The sequence below is a fragment of the Amblyomma maculatum genome, chromosome 9 (genome assembly GCF_055883805.1).
Source record: "Amblyomma maculatum isolate TAMU_Amacu chromosome 9, ASM5588380v1, whole genome shotgun sequence".
In the NCBI taxonomy this organism is placed as follows: domain Eukaryota; kingdom Metazoa; phylum Arthropoda; class Arachnida; order Ixodida; family Ixodidae; genus Amblyomma; species Amblyomma maculatum.
The window spans coordinates 82,967,659-82,985,582 of record NC_139352.1 but is presented as its reverse complement, the minus strand read 5'-3'; the positions used below and the strand labels follow the sequence as shown (position 1 = coordinate 82,985,582).

Below are 17,924 nucleotides of genomic sequence, written 5' to 3'. Positions count from 1 at the left end.
CAACATGTGCAAGAATGTGTGGAAGAAACAAAACGACGTACGGGCCTTTTATTTTTGAGTATCATCTGTTTTTCTGGCTGTCTTCTCCCGTCTTGTGGCCTGTCTCTTCATATTGTCTTGTTACCGCAATGCAGCTCACAAGGCGTCATGTGCAAAGTAACTAGCCCGACTATAGAACAACTATACTGCTGGTACTTTCCTCTGCAAACCGACAGCAACGGTTATTTTTTATTCAGATCACCTGTCTATCCTGAGTAATTTTTGTGCTTGAGTTGCAGATGATTAGGTATCATAGGAAATACCCATAAATATATATAATCTAGTCCAGCACTGCATGTTTGAGTTAATTGAAGTCACTCTGTCTAGGCGATAGTTGTGATGCGCAGGAGTTTGTAGGTGTCATGAAGAGCACCATAATCGCTGATAAGTTCACCAGCTTCTACAACACGTTTCGCAGGAACTGAGGGCGCTCATGCACCACGCGCTGGTACTTGAAAGGCAAATCTATGGTTTTTCTGCAGTTACACTGTTCTGTTTAAATTACACTGCATGCGTTTATCTATCTTTCGTGATTGCTTCTGGGTCATTCCATGCGAAACATACCAGATCTAGCGCTCCATCCCCTCGTATGTTGTCGATAAAATGTGTGGCTATTTATAGAACCGACAAAAGTACTTAATCTTAGTAGCTGTGGCGAAAAACATTTGCTGGTCATGTGACACATCTTCGAATTTTTTAGAGAAGTGCAAAAGTTGGTCTCGCGAAAAAATTTACACAAAATCCAATATTTTATTTTCACGTTTAAAAGTTTTTTGACGATAATGAATATGGATTGCGGTTTATAATCGCACAACGAACAAGCTGGTAGCGAAAAGGTTTTATGTTGTTTTATTTCATTCTTTTCCCACAAAAAACACCGTATTTTCAGCCTTTTTTATAGTTTTTCCGGCATTCGCAAAAAATATCACATGTTTTACCGCTTCTGTTCGCGTTCTTGTTTTTTATGAATTTCGTTTTTTCGCTAAAGGTAATTAGGGTATTTATTTAAGCTGGTTCAGTGAAGAGCCAGATACTTTATCGACAAGATCGGAGAGGGTCGATCGCAAACTCTGGTACATTTGGCATGGAATGACCCTTACAAAATGGTTTGAAGCCACACGACAATGACTTCCGCATAAAGTCGATACGATAGAGCCCCTTTATAGTAAAGTCACTCGAACCGGCAAAATTCTTTATTATGCCATGGTTTTTACTATGTCAGTTGTTGAGGATGACATGGTCCTGAAGATGCTGTCTGGTAATTACATGGCTACTTACAAAAACATGACTCACACACGCAGGCAGGCAGGCAGGCACGCACGCACGCACGCACGCACGCAGGCAGGCAGGCACGCACGCACGCACGCGCGCACACACACACACACACACACACACACACACACACACACACACACACACACACACACACACACACACACACACACACACACACACACACACACACACACACACACACACACACACACACACACACACACACACACACACACACACACACACACACACACACACACACACACACACACACACACACACACACACACACACACACACACAGACACACACGCAGAGTCTAAAATAGCTTCCAGTACAGTTCAGTTCAGTCGTTCAGTCGTGTCCGACTCTTCGAGACCCTATGGACTATGTCACGCCACGCTTTCCGGTCTCTCACTATCTTCCTAACATCACATAACTTCATCTGCAGTGCCTTGAGGATGCCATCTAACCATCGCGTTCGCTGCCTACCCCTTCTCCGGCGACCCTCAACCTTTCCCAACTCAAATCTTTCTCCAGCGACTCCTTTCTTCTCATCAGATGACCAAAGTAGCTGAGCTTTAATTTTAGAATTTGACCCTCCAATGAGCAGTCAGGGTTTATGGTCGACGATATGGACTGATTTGATCTTCTGGCAGCCCAAGGAACTCTCAAGAGTCTTCGCCAGCACCAGAATTCAAACGCGTCAATTCTTCGGCGGTCAGCCTTTTTCACAGCTCTCGCTTCCATCCCTCTCTAATCATCTCTGGGCACATTTCTTTTTTAGTTATAACACTTTTTCTGGTTACACCTTTTGAAAGTATCTCTTTAGCATGAATGCAACTCGGCTACATATAAAACTGAGTTTGATTTCAAGTAAAGAACAATGCCTTGCATGAACGTAGCATCTTCTACTGTTTCTGTTATTTAAGAAGATGAGAAATGCGCGCGACAGTCAAGCGTCGAAAAGCCGCAAAGATGGCAAGATCTTTGCCTCGTGAGTGGCGCTGCACAGGGCTGCGAATGTTTGGCGGTTTCTTGTCTTCCTTGTTTCTTGCTGCACTTTTATTAGCGTTTACTTTCTGAACGGACAGCCCCTTTTCTTTTCACGTTCGTAGCCAGCTTTACTTTTTTTTTTCTACCTGTCCCATGCTTTCCCTCGCGGGGAAAAGCTACGTAAAATTACCTTCTCCTTAAGGTTAGTGAGCCTGATTGTAAAGCCACTTAAAACAAGTTTCATTATTTTCCTTTTTTTTTTAAATAAAAGAAAATGTTTCACTGTTTTAGGTAGTGCGTGTGCCGCAATGTCATCTTGTGAGAAGTACATCGCCGCTGCCAGATGCACTTTGCTACAACCGATTTTTATAAAAAATGCTTTCACTATATAGGGGAAAATATGTACAGTCGTTTTTGAAGAAAAACTGGGAATTAAGTTTCGCTTTACTATGTCCGAGTTTACTATACTGAGGTTCTGCTGTATGAAACTTTGCTATTTCCGTGGCTTGAGTTCACATCATTTCTTCAAGAAACATTGCAGACATTAACTGCTCGTTAATACCCGCGTCCTTAATAAAACTTTGTGACTTGAATAATAGAGTCTAACGCATTTTATAGAACTCACCATTCAGTTTTACTCGCTACTTAAGGTATTCAACGCGCATACGAGTGCTTTTATAGGGATGTCTCTTGGACGTCTCTGCGGCACGCGATCATCACCTCTGGTCACGGACTGAGCTTCAATTTGCGCCCTTAGCTGCTTTGAACTGGTTCCACTATATGTTTTAGAAAATAGCCTGTTGTGTAATAACGAGTGGTTTTAAGGCGAAAGCCTTGAATAGTTCGTACAGTCGTGGACAAAATGTATCCCACTTTAGCGGTGGCTCTGATTGGCCGAGGCAGGATGACGTCATAGAGGTCTCGACTAATCATAGGGCACCACCACAGTATGCGCGAATGCGTGCCTTGTATGGCCATATGCCAATCAATGATCAATTACAAATTAATGACTAATTAATTAATTGTTACCAACTTAATGACTAATTAAGTCATTGATTATGTAGCTAAGTAATAAATAATTAACTACTGAATGACTAATAATGAATTCACTAATGATTGACTAATTATATAATTGATTACTAATTAGTGACAGTTGCGTAGCACAATGCGGCACTCAGGATTTCGCCTTTCACTAATTTAGTCGCTAAAGTCACTCTTAATTTATTTAAGGCATGATGTGCTACAGGCTCAAAATGATTGAAAAACCTTTTCTCTCCAAGTAAACATCTCAACGGAAATGTTCTTTATGTAAGATTACAAAAATTATGTCAAGTGTTTGAACAGGCGTGATTTAACTGCATGCACAGCAAAGCAGTGCAGTACCAGCAGTGCAATTGTCCTGCGAAGAACAGCAATCAGAGCTGGCAATGCACATAAGCATCTAGATAAGCTTCACATGGCATAAAATCTAAGCATTTCCAAGCATGAGATGGGACATAACGTTACACGTATTCCGGAAACAGCACCTCACCTTGATGCTCGTATCGCCACCGTTGTCCGAAATGCGTGCCCAAGTGAAGTCTGGCACGTCTGGCATGCGCTCCGAGGGCTCAGCCGTACGCAGCTCAATGAAGTACTGGTCCCCCAGGCCCAGCGCTGTGGCCGCCCGAACAGTGATGCGGTATACGGTATTAGGTCTGAGACCCGTTAGCCTGGCACTCATCTGGAGAGGGTCGCGTACCGGAGGCAGCCGCTGCATCTCGGGCCCCACATCGGTGCCTCTGGCTTGCTGGTAGTAGATGTGGTAACCTGTCAAGATGCCGTTCGGTTGTGCCGGCCTCTTCCAAGTCAAGTAGAAGCCTGTCGAACCTGTGGGGATGCCTTCGAGGTCAGCGACGGGCCCAGGAGTGCCCTCAGGTGTCGTGAATTCGATGGTCTCTGAAGGTGGTCCGTCGTATCCGTCGTTGAACACGAGAACGCGTACCAGGTAGTGGGTGAAAGGCTGGAACACACTGAGCTCCGCTGTTGTACTGTTGGCCGGCACCACCACCTCTAATCTCGAATCTTGGGCATCAGATGTCCACGTCTGGACTTTGTAGCCCCGGAAGTGGCCGCGCACAGACTCGGCGCTAACAGGACTCCACGAGAAAGTCGCTGACTGGGAATCAAGCACTTGAACCAACTTAAAGTCTTTAGGTTCTGCAAGCGGAACGTCTTCTCCGGAGTAGCCGATGACTTCGACGGGAGACATCCGTGCCTGTCCCCTGCGGTTGTGTGCTTCCACCCTGATCCTATACGGAGTGAACGTGGGCTGACTTTGCACAATGTGCCTGTCCTGCTTCCAGTCCTCCACGATGTGCGACATCCAGGTGTCGTCCGAAGAGTCCAGGCGCTTCCAGTGCACCTTGTAGAAGAAGCCCGGGGCATTGTGGTCGATCATAGGCATAGGCGTCCAACTGATGACCAAGCTATCGGGGTGGTCTCCTCTACCAACGACATTGTCCGGATTCTTATAGGGCACATCCTCGGCTGTAGAACACATCGTCGACAGCGGGTGAGAGGGCGCCGAGCGACCTATCTTGTTGTGAGCCACGACTTGAAACGTATAATTGGTCCAGGGGCTGAGGGACAAGTTCGCTTCTGTGTCAGTTGCAGGAATGCTCGTAATGGCGTTCTCCCATTTGTTGGGAGTAAAGGAGGTGTTGTGGGTTTGGTTTGGTTTGTGGGGTTTAACGTCCCAAAGCAACTCAGGCTATGAGAGACGCCGTAGTGGAGGACTCCGGAAATTTCGACCACCTGGGGTTCTTTAACGTGCGCTGACATCGCACAGCACACGGGCGCCTTGCTTTTCGCCTCCATCGAAAAGCTGCCGCCGAGGCCGGGATTCGATCCCGCGTCCTTGGGAACAGTAGTCGAGCGCCGTAACCACTGCGCCACCCCGGCGGGGGAAAGGAGGTGTTGTACTGGACAGTATATGACAGTATGGGTGCCCGATTGTCACCTCTGGGCATCCACTTCAGAATCGCAGTGGCTGCCTTGCACTCCACGCTTATCACCTGTGGTGCGTTGGGAACAGCTGAATGAGTAGAAAAGGGTCAGGGTAAAAAAAAATGAATATCATATGCATCATCTCCATCAGTCGCACTATACCCACTGCAGGGCGAAGGCTTCTGCCATATTACTCTGATTAACCCAGTTCCTGTTAGCTGCATCCAGTTGACCTCTGCGAATCTATTAACCTCATTTCAGCCGCCTACTTCTACGCTGTCGTTCTCTTGGTATCGAATTTGTTACCCTTCGCGACCATCAGTTATCTTCTATTCACAATGCATGTTCCGCCAATTCTTATTTCTTCTTGATTTCCACTAGCATGTCGTTAAGTCGAGATATTTTTCTAACCCACTTTGCACGCTTGCTATCTCTTAATGTTTCGTTTACTATTTTGCGTTCCATAGGTGTTTGCGTTGTCCTCAACCTAAGTAAAGCCCTTTTCGTTAGTCTCCACATCTCAGCCCCATAGGTGAGCACAGGTAATATGCAAATGTTATACACTTCATCTTGAGCGATACAGGTAAGTACTTGCTAAAGGCGCTCCATCCTAACTTTATTCTCCTAGTTGCCTCCATTTCATGGTCTGGATATACGGTTACTACCTGTCCTCGGTAGGCATTTTATATACAACGCGGCCGACATAAGCAACGAATATGAGCCAAGAACTTTCGGCACAAGTCCTGTGCCAGTGTTCTTGAAGTTATGCCAGGCTCGATGAATTCAAATGAGATTTCTGAGTCGAATTGGGACGCTACAGAAGCCTGAAATTGGATTTCTTGTTAAAGGGTCACTCCTCTTTTTATTGCGGTAATGAAGAAAGACATAGTTTACGTATTTGACCATATCTATGCTCCAAATGAGTTGCCTTTCTGTCGCGTGCTAACCAATGGTGGTAGGATATAATAGCTATGTTAATTTTCGTCAACTAATCACCTTCTATGCCTTGGTTATTGGCTGAAGGAACGCCCCCTCTTGCTACTTTCGACACTTCAGTAAAGCTGCTGAAGCCTACTAATTGTGAACTGCGGACTCTGTAATCACCACTAGTCCTCATGAAAACGGAACCGCTGCATTTACACGATTTTGGTTTTACTCTTGACGAAGTAGAAACTACTGATACGAGCCATAATCTAATAAATGACAGAGTTATATTTGTTAAATTTATGGTTAAACAAGTTTTGGGTTATATGTGATGCGTGGGGTGTTACAACGTGCAGCTTGAGACCTCCCTTCCCTCGCTCCGGTTATATTAGGGGTACAAGCTACGTTAATATTCAATTTGGCTTGGTTAGTAGCGTGTGAACACGACCTTAGGACGTGAATGCAAGGGCTAGCAGGCCATGCTTCATTGTTACAATGTGTTATATAAATATTTATTTTAATAAAAAAGAGAGCGCCACTTCGGTTTTAAAAGGAACTCCGAACATTACAAATTCCCTCAATCCTTTATTGTTCACTTTAACGGCAGGACAGTGCTATCTTCCATGTCTTCGTAGCGTCACTCTATAATCAATAGTTTCCTTTCGCACTGAGACTATAATGCTTGAGAGAGATAAAACATGATAAGATGATTTTGTAAGAACTGACATGCAAACATTATGAAACTTTTCATAAAATGAGACACACACAGCCAATTCTAGCAAACAAACAGTCATGTAATCTGGGACGCTTCTGAAGAATAATATTTTCACCTTCTTCTCTTGCATCCCCGTTCATAACTGCTAATATTCATTTTCTTTTTTTTTCCTGAGGCCAATCATGGATCAGTTTCAAGTACAGCAGGTATCAGCCGGATATCCGGTTAAATACCACTGTGCTGAGTATCAAATGCAACGATGCACTAAGTCTCAAATTGTCGCGTTTCACAAAATCCTTTCCTTATAAATAATGTTCGGTTTAATTAAATGGAACTCTTGCGCTAAACGATTATCGATCAACCGACCCTTTGCTAGCCCTGTTGCGGTATTCTTCTCATGCAGCTGAAATGAGTGGAAATGTGGGAATATCTGCTATCTTGTAAATTGTGGGTTGCTCACATCAACAATTCAATCACTGAAGCCGAAGTCGAAACTACATAAGAGAACTTATAAGCTCAGTCGAAGTTAGGATGACGGTCCGCGTTTGCTTGTTATGTATAAGAACGAAAAAAACTAAGTGTGAGAAAATGCGGCGTAGGTAGCCCTTTAAGCGAGCCCTTGGAAGTTCGGAAGCACGAACCTTGAACGATGAGACTGGCTTGCGCGCGGTCGCTATCCACCGCAGTACTTGCCACACACGTGTAGACGCCAGAGTCCAGTAACACTGTTTGAGTGATGACGAGCGAGTTGTCGTTCAAACGAACCAGCCGAGGATCTGCTTCGAAGTCTATGGGCTCTTCGTTGAACAACCATTCGATGGCCAGCTCTTGTGCAGAATCCGCAACGGCGTTGCAATGAAACATCGCTTTTTTGTCGACCTCCACCTGCACAACCCATCAGCGCGCGCAGCAGTTTAGCAGCCATGGATCGGAGGACTTTCCCCAGGGCTATCGTTGCAGTTAGTGGGTGATAACCAAGCCTGTCAGTATTGTATTCAGTTCCCATCATGTCATACACACTGGTCAGTGAAGAACTACTACAGGCAAGGTAGAAGAATATGCATATTTTCAGATCTTGACGGCGAATACGCCCGCATTACACGTAGATACTTCCCAGGCTCCTGAACCATGCAATTTTTATCGTGAGATCGTATCTCTCCGCCATGACTGTAGTTTCCTTTCAGTATGCCAGTTGCAGTTGCGTTCACGTATTCCTTTAAGGAACATTTTTCTCGCCAACAAAGTGCCTGTATAATGCGAACTTCATGGCAAAAATTCTGCGCAGCCGCAGTAGGCAGCGGTTACGTATTAAAGTGCAAGAGTTGGAAGATGTTCTCACTCACCTCGAGGTCTTGCGGTGGCCGAATTATTCGAGTCCTCACAGGCGGCGCGTTGGTGGCGGCCACTATTGCCGTAGCAAGCGTCAGGAGTGACAGCAGCTGCTTTGAGGCAAGCGTCATTCCTGCAGAGAAGCGTTCAGAACGAACACTGCCCCCTGGCACACTTGCCCACGGCCGCATTTGTGGAACCGATATTGCTTTAACACGGCCTCTCAAGACGGAACTAGCGCCGAGATGGAGGAGCGTGTGTTTCATTTTTAATTATTTCACTTAGAATACACCTCATAGGCCCGAAGTATGGGGTACTTTACGAGAGATAGCGATATAACATGAAATCAGTGTATTAGTTACCATATTAATAAACTGTTTCTCGGTGAAATTCTGAAAATGTTGTGGATTGGAGTGAAGCGTGTAATAAGGGGGGAATTTAAAAAGTTCAAGCCTCTTTACCTGCAATTCGAAAATCTCTGTGCTTCACATGAAGCTGCTAACCGAGCTCAGGAACCATGCTAAAGTTACTTTGAAAAACGCAGAAACTGGAATCGCCGAAAACGTTCACGGTATTCATATTCTAAATTGTTTGTTTAGGAGGAGCTAACTTACAATAGCTCTCTCTCTCTCTCACACACACACACACACACACACACACACACACACACACACACACACACACACACACACACACACACACACACACACACACACACACACACACACACACACACACACACACACACACACACACACACACACACACACACACACACACACACACACACACACACACACACACACACACACACACACACACACACACACACACACACACACACACACACACACACACACACACACACACACACACACACACACACACACACACACACACACACACACACACACACACACACACACACACACACACACACACACACACACAAAACGCGCGCGCGCGTGCTGATCATGTTTTCACGGAAAATTCGATCCTGAATATAGCTAACACTCCCTGTATACTGCGTGCACTTTTGAATACATTATTTTTATCTTACTTGTCAAGCTGTTCTCACGCCGGCAGGTGTAGCGGGGCATAGTCGCTTCGGTCACATTCGCGCCGACTATGGACTCACTGGCGTCTTCGGCAGCGAGCGCCTCGGGATATCGTGGGCCTTAATTTTGTTGCTGCGAATAACAAGTCGCTTGGAGGCGAGGGAAACGCGTCAGGCCAAAGAGCTGACCGCATCGTAATGAAACGCCTCTGTGACGCCCCTTCTCTCTTTTCGCAGATTGTAGAGGCGAAGCGGAATCTACACTTCTGCGGGACCACTGAAAACAAGAAGAACGACCTCGACGAGCGTTAAAATTACACCAGACACGCGTGACATGAGAGGGTTCCCGATTCCAGCGCTATCATCGCAGCAAGAAAAAAAGCATCGAAGATGGCGTCGCGGAGTGTAAACGCGTAGAGCACGTACGCTGCAATAGACATCTTCTAGCCTACTTAACCAGTGACGTATCGGAACTTGGGGGAAGGACGTTGCTGGGGCCGGTTGTCAAAACATTCGGCTGCTGGCCCGCGTGATGTTGTGGGTTAGTTGTAATGTAGTGACTATTCAATGTGCTTTTTTCTCGATGAATTGTTGTAAGCGTCACTAGGACGTGGTCATACTTCCAGCACTTATATCCCCGCCCAGGGTGCCCGACCTGTAAAAACGGAGATATTGAGGCCGACATCCACCACTTGCTGTGGGACTGCCCAGCACTCAAACCAACACGAATCCGGCACCTGAGCATAGCTGGCCTTTCAGCAACCAATTTTGCCTTATACGTCTCTTGGACGCAGGGACCTCATCATCGCTCACTTCTGGACTTCATAAAATCAGCCAACCTTTTTCCATTGATTTAATCATTTATTCATCCTTCGTCTAATACCCTACTGATGCCCTGAGGCAATAAATATCGATTAAAAAAATTGTTGTAAGCTGAGATCCGCTAATCAGTCGAAGAAGACAAACGGCACATATTCTCCCCGAGCACTAATAAGCAGAGAAAAATAGGAGAAAAGCCGTACAAAAGTTGAAGTGGTAGCCGTCAGACCCTCGGATAATCTGCGGTGCAGAATTAATTGGAAGCAGGTAGTTCTTGCTGAATGCATAGATATCCGCGTGCATTTTTGGATCAAGGAATAGCCACTTATACTGTTATCCATTAAAATTATTCGTATTGTGGAATGATGCGTCTGCACCACTCCACATTCCCTATAAATCCCGAAAGAAGGGAAGGTACTGATGAGGAGCATATTAAATGCGGAGCATGTGGCCGGCTCACCATTAGGGTTTTACTGACGTACTGTACTGTAGTGACGTACCTCGTTGGAACGCTAGATTTTCCCTACAGGTCTCGAAGATTATAGAGCGGGAGAAGAGAGAAATGCATTATGGACATGTCCAGTTTGCAAATCCTAGCCACTAGCGCACGCTACTTCGGCAACAAAACTCAGAGGTATGCTTAAAAATATCGACGCATTTGTGTAGTTAATCGCAGGCTCGTATTATAAAATTATCGAACAGTGTATGTTAGATTTCTTTTTATTCCTCCATTTGTGATCCTTTATTTTAAATTATTCTCTCTTTGGACCATAGTCAACAACGGTGGCCTCCTTCAAATAATTTCATTGTGTTGATGACCCCTTTGGATAGCTTTGGTATGGACAACACAAAATGAACAGGACACGCCTTCTATCCACTAAAGGCCACTGCTGCAAAAAATGCGGTTTGTTGACCTTCTGCGCGACAGTGTTAGCCGCATTCTTTGGGAAAAGGCTCTGTTCGGCTCTGAGTTTGGTTACCAGTTGAAGCTGGTGGATCGGGGATGGCAGCTGGCGGCTACCACAGGACTCATAGGCTCTGGAACCCACCCTAAGCCCGTGGCCTTCTTGCACTTTATTGCAATAAATTTCAGTCCCCCTTTTCATTTCCCTCCGAAAGTTGTGAAAAGCTGCGCTTGGCGAGAACATGGTTAGTCTGGATAGCACAGAGAAGACGTAACACTTGAAACCGCGTAGTAAAGAGCGCTGCAGTCTTGCCAAAAGCGTGATTCAAAATGGAACTCATGTACAGTATCAGTTCGCTGTCACCGACGGCCCACGGCGATAGTTGCCTCAGGAACGACTGCCTAATCCTTGTTGTCTACGCAAATGATAGCCTTCTGTGGTTGAAAGTAAGAGCGCTGAAAATTATTTGACCACGCTCTCTTGCACTCAAATAAAAGTCAAGCGAAGAACATGGACTTTGAGAAGAGAGGACAAACATGGCGCTGGAAGAAATAACCCAGAGAAGTAGAAATGAAATAAATGAGGAGCGTGCCGTGTTTTGTAGCGAACACTGCACTAGGCTAGTCAGCGGCGCATTTTGGGTAAACATCGCTAGTCACTACTGCGCATGAGCCGTAACCATGGCAACTATAGTTTCTCCGGGCCACAGAAGAAGGGGGAAAAGGGGGAAGAGAGAAGAGGGGGGAGAAGAAACCGGTCAAATGGAGCAACAATATTTGGAAGACGCCAAGAGCACGCGCCGAATCGCCGATCACACCAAACGGTTTGCAGCCGGTGCATCGGCGACGAGAACGTTCGAGTCGGACTTTGTGAACCGTCCGTTTGGTAGCTTTCGCTATGCATATCCAAGATCAGCAAAGTTGAGCCGCCATCAATTTTTTAATTCGCTCTCTAAGTTTGTCCTCTTCGCGCTAGTTTCATTCGAGTACAAATGTTTTTCAGCTAGCCCCTTTTTCTGTCGTAATTAATTTCATCCTCTTTGCCTCACGTTGGTCTATATATCCATGCACGTTCATTGGTTGGTTTGTGGGGTTTAACGTCCCAAAGCGACTCAGGCTATGAGAGACGCCGCAGTGAAGGACTCCGGAAATTTCGACCACCTGGGGCCCATGCACGTTCATCTGGATTATAGATGACTTACGAATTTGTCGGGAGCCCGTGCTTTGCTGCTTCTTGATGTGCAAGTGAGCCAGCTAGCGAGCTTGCTCGGCTTCTTCGAAGAATGAGCCCACTCGTTTGTGTCGTCGTCATTCTCGTACCGGAGCATTGCGTCGAATATTATTCGCACGTCTGAAGACATGGCGAAACGCGGTGAGCTGTTTCTTAAAGCTTAAATTTCAGTAATCTATGCACAGCCCAGAGTTTCGCATCGCTTCGCACGCTTATAACCTTCAAGCGCGACCAAGGTCAAACCAAGCACTCATGCGCAAGACTAACACTGTACCACTAAATATATTACCGTGCATGACAGTCGCACCTGGTCATATTGGCCTTGACCTTTAGTTATAGCACTTTGAACATGAGCTTTTATAATGATACCTTGACCTTCCCGGTCGTGGGTTGGAGTCCCTCGCTCGTGTCACTGCCATAGCAAATATGACGCCTGTTGTGGGACAATGACATGAAAAAGTTTTTTTCGGCAACACTATACTTAAAGGTAGAGATATTCTCCCCTTGCGGAGGTTACCGTTCCAGGTCTCTTCCCCCCATTGTCAGGACTGTAGGTCCCGAACAAAACTTGTGTGGAGATTGTGGACAAAATTATATCCCTGGGGTCATTTAAAAGAAAAAAAATCAGGGCAAATTAATTAGATTCACGCCAAGAAAATGAGATAGCCATCGACACTCCGCTCCAATTGGGATTCGCATCATCTCTTATGCACCAATTTATTCCCATTCTATAACGATTCTGGGTGTAATAATATTCCGTTTCTGTTTGAAACCACTTGCTTTATTTACTTTTGCTGACTCATTCATAATCTAGTCTCTCCCTCCTGTTCTCTAGAAGAGGAGAGGGAAGAGTTAAATTCCATCAAACACGATGTGTTAACTATCACGATTATTACGCCGGAGAGCTTTCTCCTTCATGGTCATACAAATGCCATTGCATGAAAAATATCGATTGTTTGAAGTGCCGCCTAGACGTTCTTTGAAACTATACCTGGCTGCATGTTGAAAGCATTAGAAACCATTAGATTATTATGTGAAACGATGGGAATAACTGGACACAGGATAGTACGCAGCATGTTTCCTTACTCGTAGTTGGCACCATAGCTTTTGTATCATTCTAGTTGGGAAAGTTCGCTTTAGAATTTATTAATTTTGAAGAAACTTTTTGGGTGTCTGAATTGTCGCGCCGCCGAGAAGCGGCCAATAGAGGCTTTCTACTTCCGTCATTGTCTTGTAGAAATCACTATTTCTTTCTTCTTTTCCACCTTAATTAGCTCCATGATTATTACGTCTAAGAATTTTGCTACTGCAACTGTTCAACCGATTTTATTTTCTCGGTTGTTGCGCATTCATCAACAATATTAAAGTTTGCAACTTAGACACAGTTTCTTTTAATAGCCGCGGGCGCCGCCACTATTCGGAAACATACGAATTCTGAAGAATTAAAATCACTTTTTATTAACAAATAGACCCTATGGGAAGTTTTTGAACTGATAATATTGAACAGCTGTGGTTGGAACATGTTTTCAGCCAGTATAGTTGCGCATGAGCGACATCTTTTCCTTTGACGAGTTTCGCGGGACGGAGACGTTTGCTATATCATAATATGGTGCTGAGGGAGCGCTCCAGCTGCATATTTCTCCTCCTTGAATGCCCGAACACTTATTTTGTTGCCTGAGTCTGCTACTGTTGGTCAGCTGACGACCCAGCAGCAGTCGAAACCACAATTATTTTGTGTGGTGGTGAATTCAAGTTCATGTGCAAGCCCCCTGTGTCAGTATCGGTGACCGTATGGCGGTCTTTATGTTTTCTTAACAGCCCAGATTCACTGATGTAAAAAGCAGAAAACAGCGAAACTTACTAGGCATTAATAACTGCGCAGGTAGAAAGAAGGGACGGGAAGGCACAAGAGAATAGAGCGCTGTTCCCTTGTGCCTTCCCGTCCCTTCTTTCTACCTGCGTTGTTATTGAAGTCGTGATTAACCAACTAGCCCAACGAGCACCAGTTACTAGGCACGTCTGAGAGTTAAAACACCGTACTTGGCGAATTTCGATCAGTGCCTCTCTTGATCACGCTTTCATTAATTGACAAGTCTGGAAACTGTGAAATAGGCCCTGCTTTTTATTTTTGAAGTTGGATAACCACACAAAATGGGTTACAACATAAACTGAAATTTATATCTGGTCCGCAGACCACGCCAACTAAACGATGGACTAAATTTCATCCTTCGCACCACAAAAGGTGGAAGTTCCTTTCACAGACCGAAGAGGCAGGCAGTTCTACATTAACAACCGCATGTATATGCCTTATACATTTGTGATACGCAAAGGTAGCCAAAAAGAAAATGAGAGAAGGTAATTCGTCAAGCGCCGGCAACATTGACGTAGAAGTCCATAAAGGCGTATCCATGCGGGTTGGAGGCGTTGCACTGGAATACAGCCGTGTCGCTTATGGTCAGTGTCTCGATGGATAGCACGGGTCCCTCGACCTTGAGCCGCGGGTTAGGCTCCGCTTTCTCGATAGGAACACCGTTGAGCAACCACTGCAACTCCGGCGTGGGTACTCCTGAAGCTGCACACTCGAAGCGAACGCTTTGCCCTACAACAGCGACGGTGCTGTTCGGCACCCGCAGCCAATACGGCGCCGCTTCCACCTCAACGTGTATGGCATGCGTCTGGTCCGCCCCCACCCCGTTGCTCGCGTGACACTCGTACGTGCCCTCATCTTCGAAGCTCAGCGACTTGATCTCGAGCGTCCTTTTGCTGTTGGCATACCTAAAGCGCTCCGATGGACTAAGACTCTCGGTTCCCCGTTTGCTCCATGTGATCTCAGGCAGCGGTTTACCGCCGAAGATGCAGTATAGCCTGAGTGTGTGGCCTCGAATCGCCTTTAAGTTCGAGGACGAAACGTACTGTTGGACTGGCGCATGTTCCGTACTTCGTGCACTCGGCACTGGCTCCACCTCCAGCTGGACTTTGCTGAGGATTTTGTATTCATGTCGGAAAGCCGATGTAGCTGTACAAGCATACACGGCGTCCGAGAGCTGATGATCCATCTCTACGCTGGAGAAATGGAGTCTACCGTCCGGATCTACAGCGAGGCTTGAAGAATTGACATTTCGCAACGCTCCGTTTGAGTGCATAATGACCCATAAAAATTGAAGGGGCGGGTATCCTCCGACGTGTGGCTCGCAGTCTAGGGAGATATGTTCACCCTCCACAGCACGGACGACTTTCGGTTCACTGCTCATTACCTCACCGATCCACGCCTTACGTACCCAGACTGCATTAGACACGGATGTGCCGTAGATGTTTGTCGCCTGGCACTGGTAAAGCCCTTCGTCCTCGTCGCCAGGATTGGTGAAGACGAGTGAGCCCCGTTGTGGCTGCTGAGTGATTCGGTCTCCGTAGCGATCATGATGAAACGGTTGGCCGTTTTTTGTCCAACTGTAGCTGGGCTGGGGGTTTCCTCCGGCCTCGCACTCCAGCACGAATGGCCTGTCATATTCGTCCGGTGAGCGAGCCACCACGTACAGCAGCTCGTGCGGTGGCTGCTTCACCATGGTGGGTGGCCAGGGTGGTCCAGTAGTGCCGGCCATCGTCACTGCCGCAAGCAGCAACAAAGCTAGCCGTGGTGGCGCTGGGGTCTTCATTCCTGCGTGTCGCAACACCATTCGTTTATTTTTTTGTCTTGCACTGAATCTCAGGTCATGAAATAGCAAGCTGCGAATAAACGTCTAAGGCGTTCATTCTTGATTACGTCAGTTATAGATTGTGATAGTTGTTGCTGTGGTAGTGATATATTGTTATTGTTGTGAGTTCGTCAGTTATAGGTTACAAGGCGTGTCAGTGGAACTTAGATGAGAAATGGATTAACTGCATTGTACTGGGAATCAGTCTCATGGTAGAAAGCCTAGTGCGAGCTTCAATGTATTCCGGAACGATTTGCAATATGTATTGCGTTTCACAATCTAGCGTGTATTCGCCTTGGGAAGTAAAAATTCAGTAGCGAATGAACTCATTGAGCTGCAACACTCCAGCAGTAAAAATCCCTTTGTACTGGCAATTCGGCGCGCGCTAAAGAACCTCGCATATGATTTATTTCATTCCAGAGCCATTTGCTAGAGTTCTATGTCTCACATTCCAGAGTGTACGGCCGCCTTGGCAGGCAAACGCTCAGTAATCAATGAGCTAAATCGACTATAGCGTTCAAGAGGTCACGTGCAGGTGTGCCGCTGCGATAGTTGGAAGGACTGTGAAGAGGGAAGAGCACGTTTTCTAATGTGGCTTTGTTTAATTCGGACTAACCCGAGAAAAAGCTCATACCTGGAAAGCTAACACGGCTTGGTTGATCCATTATGTCGTCTTCTATTTCTATACGACGTGGGCACCCCTTACGCTGCTTCGGGTAAATCAGTAAATCAATATAGGGAAAGTTGCTGGTTATGAGATTCGTACAAAGGGAGCCAACAACTGCTAACATCAAAGAAAGCATGCCGGATTTTTGTGTTGTGAATGAATGTGATGGCATTGCCTTGAACGACTGTTTGAAATTATCGGTGTTCTTCTATAAAACTGCGTTGACGTGAGCGCTGCCGTATTGCAGTATCATTTTTCATGCTAAACAGAATTATCCAATCTCATCTAAAACAACGACGTTTTGGTTGTATTTCATTTGCAGCACTGTCATCCTCTGCAGTATTGTAAGAAAACGAAGAGCGCGGAACGATCACTGTTCTCTGGATTACTTACTCGCTGTCGCTACATTCGTAAGTGATACTCGTTTAATACGACAGCGCTCGAGAGAAGTATCGTCACCACCTCGCAGTGTAACTCACCTAGTATTTAAAACTATTGCGGTCTTATGTGAAGTTGCGAAAACAAAATAGGGACCACGGTAAAGTTGATTAAGAAAACTGAAATTGAAACTTCTGCATGCACTCTACGGCACTTGCACTGATACATTTACGACCATCATTAATGACTTTAATAGGCTAACTAATTCATGCATTAGCTAATAAGGAAACCTGACCGCATCGTAGTGGTTAACACTCCTCATTTTTGCGGAAATTGCGCAGGCGACGGAGAATTCAACCTTTTACGGGATGGCTGAAGAACGAGACGAATGACCTTGTGGAGGGTTAAAGTTAAGCCGTGCACGTGTGATAATAAAGGGTCGCATCTCTGTAGCAAGAAAAAGTAACCAGGGCCCGCTTGCACAAACGATCTTAAGACTGTCTTAGCTAAGTCCAGACTTAACTGGAGTCTTAAGGATAGGCCGTAAGCATGGCTGCTTAAGACTGAAGCCAAGATGGGCTTTAGTCTTGACTTGAATAAGTCGCTTGTACGATTACGACTCTAGGCCGTCTTAGTTAAGACACAAGGACGCCCGGTACCTAAGTCGAGAAATTAGAAAATACAGAGATGCGCTGGCCCTGTCCTCGCGGTAAGATGTAAACATTCGGTCAATCTTGCACTGTGTAAAATCCGTACCATTGCTTTTTGCGGCTTAAGATTGTGTTACGAGGAAAAATACCCCAAGTGATTGCTGAGGGCGTTCAGGGAAGCCCCTCTGGTGATCCACGAGCCGAACCGAAGCGTGCGGCTTTGTTTAAGTCTGGACCGTTTAAGTCTGGACTTAGCTCCA

The 17,924-nt window shown here is 45.9% G+C and overlaps 1 protein-coding gene across 1 annotated transcript in view; it reads right to left on the bottom strand.

Moving 5' to 3' along the window:
- LOC146179620 (neuroglian-like) overlaps positions 1-15,930 on the bottom strand; it is a 32,434-nt gene extending 16,504 nt beyond the window's left edge. Inside the window, exons 1-6 of the mRNA XM_084580224.1 lie at positions 14,656-15,930; positions 9,327-9,426; positions 8,281-8,399; positions 7,579-7,822; positions 5,273-5,386; positions 3,842-5,016 (exon numbers count right to left, since the gene is read on the bottom strand). Of these exons, the coding sequence (XP_084436350.1) occupies positions 3,842-5,016; positions 5,273-5,386; positions 7,579-7,822; positions 8,281-8,399; positions 9,327-9,426; positions 14,656-15,930 (3,027 nt within the window). The remainder of the gene's footprint in view (positions 1-3,841; positions 5,017-5,272; positions 5,387-7,578; positions 7,823-8,280; positions 8,400-9,326; positions 9,427-14,655) is intronic.
- Between the last annotated feature and the right edge of the window lie 1,994 nt (positions 15,931-17,924).